The 3,720-nt window shown below is 38.8% G+C and overlaps 1 protein-coding gene across 1 annotated transcript; it reads right to left on the bottom strand.

Annotated features, from left to right (window-relative positions):
- Window positions 1-604: 604 nt before the first annotated feature.
- Window positions 605-1,535, bottom strand: LOC112027216 (uncharacterized). The gene is made up of 3 exons (XM_024059888.2): window positions 1,419-1,535; window positions 786-1,316; window positions 605-742 (listed from the first exon to the last, which is right to left on the bottom strand). The coding sequence occupies exons 1-3, from the start codon at window positions 1,533-1,535 to the stop codon at window positions 605-607; spliced, it is 786 nt and encodes a 261-aa protein (XP_023915656.2).
- Window positions 1,536-3,720: the final 2,185 nt, after the last annotated feature.

Here is a 3,720-nt window from a genome sequence, read left to right as displayed (position 1 = left end):
TAGGTCTCCCAATAATCACATACAGGCAATCTACCACCAAAAAGTCTATCTGACAGGTTAACTGGCTTGGGTAAGTCCCCACTGTCACCATCAACGTTACTATGCCCTTGGGATATACTTTGTCTCCATTGAAACTGACGAGAGGAGAATCAAATGAGCGTAGTCTCTTCGGATCCAACTTCAACTACTGAAAAGCAGGGAGGTAGATGATGTCTGTGAAGCTGCTGTTGTCTACGAGGATCCTTTTGGTGCTGATTCCTTCTATAGTCAACACTATAACCAAAGGATCATTATGAGACTGCTTCACTCCCCTAGCATCTACTTCATTAAAGGATATATCCTAGTCCATCCGTCGTTGCTTGGATGGAGGTATCATGTAGACGCTGTTCTCTTGCCTTTGGCATGCTTTCCTTAGAGACTTGAATGACCCTCCTAGGGATGGTCCTCCTACTATGGTGTTAATTTCCCCGATAATATTCTAGGAAGGTTGGGGGGGTTTTATCTCTGGATGAGGGCTCCTTCTGATTTTTGTTGTCATCCTTGAATATGCTAGATTCCCCTTTCTTCACATAGTGTTGTAACTTTCCTTTCCTTATCAACTCTTCTATTTGCTCTTTAAGGTCTCAATAATCTTCGGTGTAGTGACCATGATCCTTGTGAAATCGGCAGTACTTTTTCTTGTCGTAGACATTAGGAGAGGAATGTAAAAGCCTTGGCCATTTAGGAAGTGCTCGTCCTTAATCTGCGTTAAAATTTTGTCAACATGCATAATTAAAGGGTTTTACCGTTCGAGAGCTTTTGTCGTCTCTCTTTCTGTTCCCATTGTTGGTCCGATGATCTTGACATTCCCTCTTCTGTCCCCTACGCTTGTCATCCTTCCTTCCCTTGCCTCCCGACTTCTCTACATCTTCTATGGCTGCCAATGCGTCTTCAGCGTTCATGTATTTTTGTGCTTTCAAGAGCATCTCTGCCATCGTTCTTGGAGGATTCTTAGCGAGTGAAGCCACTAGTTCTTGGGATCTTAATCCTGATTTGAAGGTCGTTAACTGCACCTTGTTGTCAGCTTCATCCATCTCCAAGGTCTCACGAGTAAAGCGCTTAACGTAAGACCTCAGGGTTTCCTTCTCTCCCTGCTTAATGGTAAGCAAGTAGTATGCTGGCCTTTTGGGACGTTGTCCCCCAATGAAGTGACGTAAGAAGGCGTTACTCAACTGGTCAAAATTGTCAATGGACGACGTCGGCAATTTTGTGAACCATTCCCTTGCAACTCCTTTGAGAGTAATGGGGAAGGATCGGCACAATATCTCATCAGGAGGCTGCTAAACGCCCAGCATTGTTTTGAAGGTATTAAGATGATCCTGAGGGTCCTTTAGCCCGTCAAATAGCTTGATTTGAGGAAGGCGAAACTTCGTCAGTACTGAGCATTCCAAGACTGTAGTAGTGAAAGGCGAGTCCGTGGCTCTAACAAATCTATCTACACTTCGGTCTGTTCTCTCCTTGATGGCATTTCTTAACTCATCCATCTCTTTCCTCATTTCTTAGAGAAGATCTGAATTTTGTTCATCAGGAGTAGTGGTTCTTTGCTGATTATTTCTTCTGTGGCTGTCTCCCTCATCCTCTAGATTACTCTTGGATCGATTCTCCTCCTGTTGAAGTCGTAACTTCATTTCTTGATTCTGTCTAGTAAGTTCTTCAACGGTAGCCTTTAGAGCTTGGACTTGCTGAGCCAAGGTTGCCGAATCTTGATTGGACTCCATCTGAATATAGAAACTTTATGGAAACTACATTTTCGAATATAAATACGAAAATGCGTTCCCCACAGACGGCGCCAAACTGATGAAGTGTAAATTCGTCAGTCAAGGTTGTCAGATGGAAGCAATCTCCAGCCTTGCTTAAAAGTGGTCACCGGTGTGGTGCCTGCCACAGCGCCTCCTATGCCAAAGTTAGTATAAGAAATTCAATATCTCAAAATAAAAGAAAAGGACAGTGTGTATATGTTTCTTTTGTACCTTCTACTTGGCAATGTGTGAGCTTTATATATGCTTTCATAATCCTTAGCTGTTGGGGCAGTTATGGAGGTCTTAAGGCTCCCCTTGGTAACGGCTGGTGAGTGTAACGTGGCTTTGATGTGCTCCAACAGCTCATACAGTTGGTCTTGTAACCGTTCTGGGTGTAATTACGCTGTATTGAATGGCATGGTCTTCTTCGTCAGTGACGTGGGTCTTAACTTGTCTCGCCTAAGGGTGTCCTCATTTACACTGATAGGATCATCCATGGGAGACGGATTCGTCGGTCCCGTCAATTATAATTTGAGATTACTACATTTTCCAATCACAAAAATATATAGGTGTATGATGAGTGTTATACGTTTGTGGGTGAAATAATTTTTTCATCAATCCTCTACCTCAAAGTGAGTGTTTGGATCCACGGCGCGTTTTTGTGTTTTCGTTTACGTTTTTTTTTTTTTCTTCACGCGTTTTCTACTTTTTGAGACAAAATAACACTGTTCACAATACTGTTCATGCACTGTTCACGGAACCCATAGCCACTTTATTTAAAAAAAATATTAAAAATAGGTCCCACGGTATTATTCACACATTTAAAAATTATTTTGTTACGGTGTTTCAGTTTCAGCAAAAATAAGTTGAATCCAAACAGACCTTAAGTATGAAAATCCCTCAATTTAGTCTTCTAAGTTTTAAAACTCCTCAATTTAGTCCTCTGTTAAAAATACTGTCTAGTACTGCCGTTAAGCTCCTAAACTTTCGTATGTTTTAAATATTTAATTATTTATTTATAAATAAATAAATGTTATTTAAAAAAAAAAAAACTAGAAATTTAAAAACTGGGCAAACGATGTAGACTTATGAAAAGAGGATGCTTGGTTTAGAGCTAGTTTTTTTTTTTTTTTTTTTTTGAGAAACTAGAGCTAGTAGTTAAGACTTTAGATATCACTGACATAGTTAAGACTTCAGTGCCATATTTCGAAGCTACAAATACAATTTCGTCCGGAAACCTAGGAATAAAGGGGCTTTGATTGTATACCTTTCGAATCATATGAAACATGGGTTTTAGTAAGGCACAGAGCGAGATCTCATAAAAATAAAAATAAAAGGTAAAAAGTGAGAGTTGGTAAAGATGGGTGTTGTATTTTAATGTTCAGATTAAGCTCAGTGGATTGTACGACGTGTTTGCCCAGTTTTTAAATTTCTGGGTTTTTTTTTTGTTAATTATTTTTTTAAATTATAAATAAATAATAAAATAAATATTAAATATTGAAACAGACCAAAATAGCATCATTGTAGGGACTAAATGGTAATACTAGATTGTCAGTACACATCTTTGGTGTGATTATCACTCCACAAGTATAAGTGCGGATGTTAAAGATAATGATTGAGGTTTAAGTCTCTAAAAATGAGTTTTACATATATATATACACTTAGATTAGACGATTTTAAATTTTAATTATGGTGAAATTTAGAGTATGAGTTTTTTAAAAAAGTAAAAAGAAAAAGTTAAAAAAATTAGTTGGGCCTTAAAAAAAAAAAAAACAGAGGGCCTGCTTCTTGGCTGGGCTGGGCTAGTACACCGACGAATCCCTGTGCAAAAGTCCGTACAAAACGATAAGTGAACGATATGATGAGATTAGAGGAGAGGAACAGCGAAAGGTAGAATAGTCGTGGTAGCACTTGAACAATACCTGACATTCTTCAATTTTAC

The sequence above is a fragment of the Quercus suber genome, unplaced genomic scaffold (assembly GCF_002906115.3).
Source record: "Quercus suber isolate HL8 unplaced genomic scaffold, Cork oak 2.0 scaffold_170, whole genome shotgun sequence".
Classification (NCBI taxonomy): Eukaryota; Viridiplantae; Streptophyta; class Magnoliopsida; order Fagales; family Fagaceae; genus Quercus; species Quercus suber.
The sequence above is the reverse complement of the archived record's forward strand: the minus strand, read 5'-3'. Positions and strand labels throughout refer to the sequence as shown.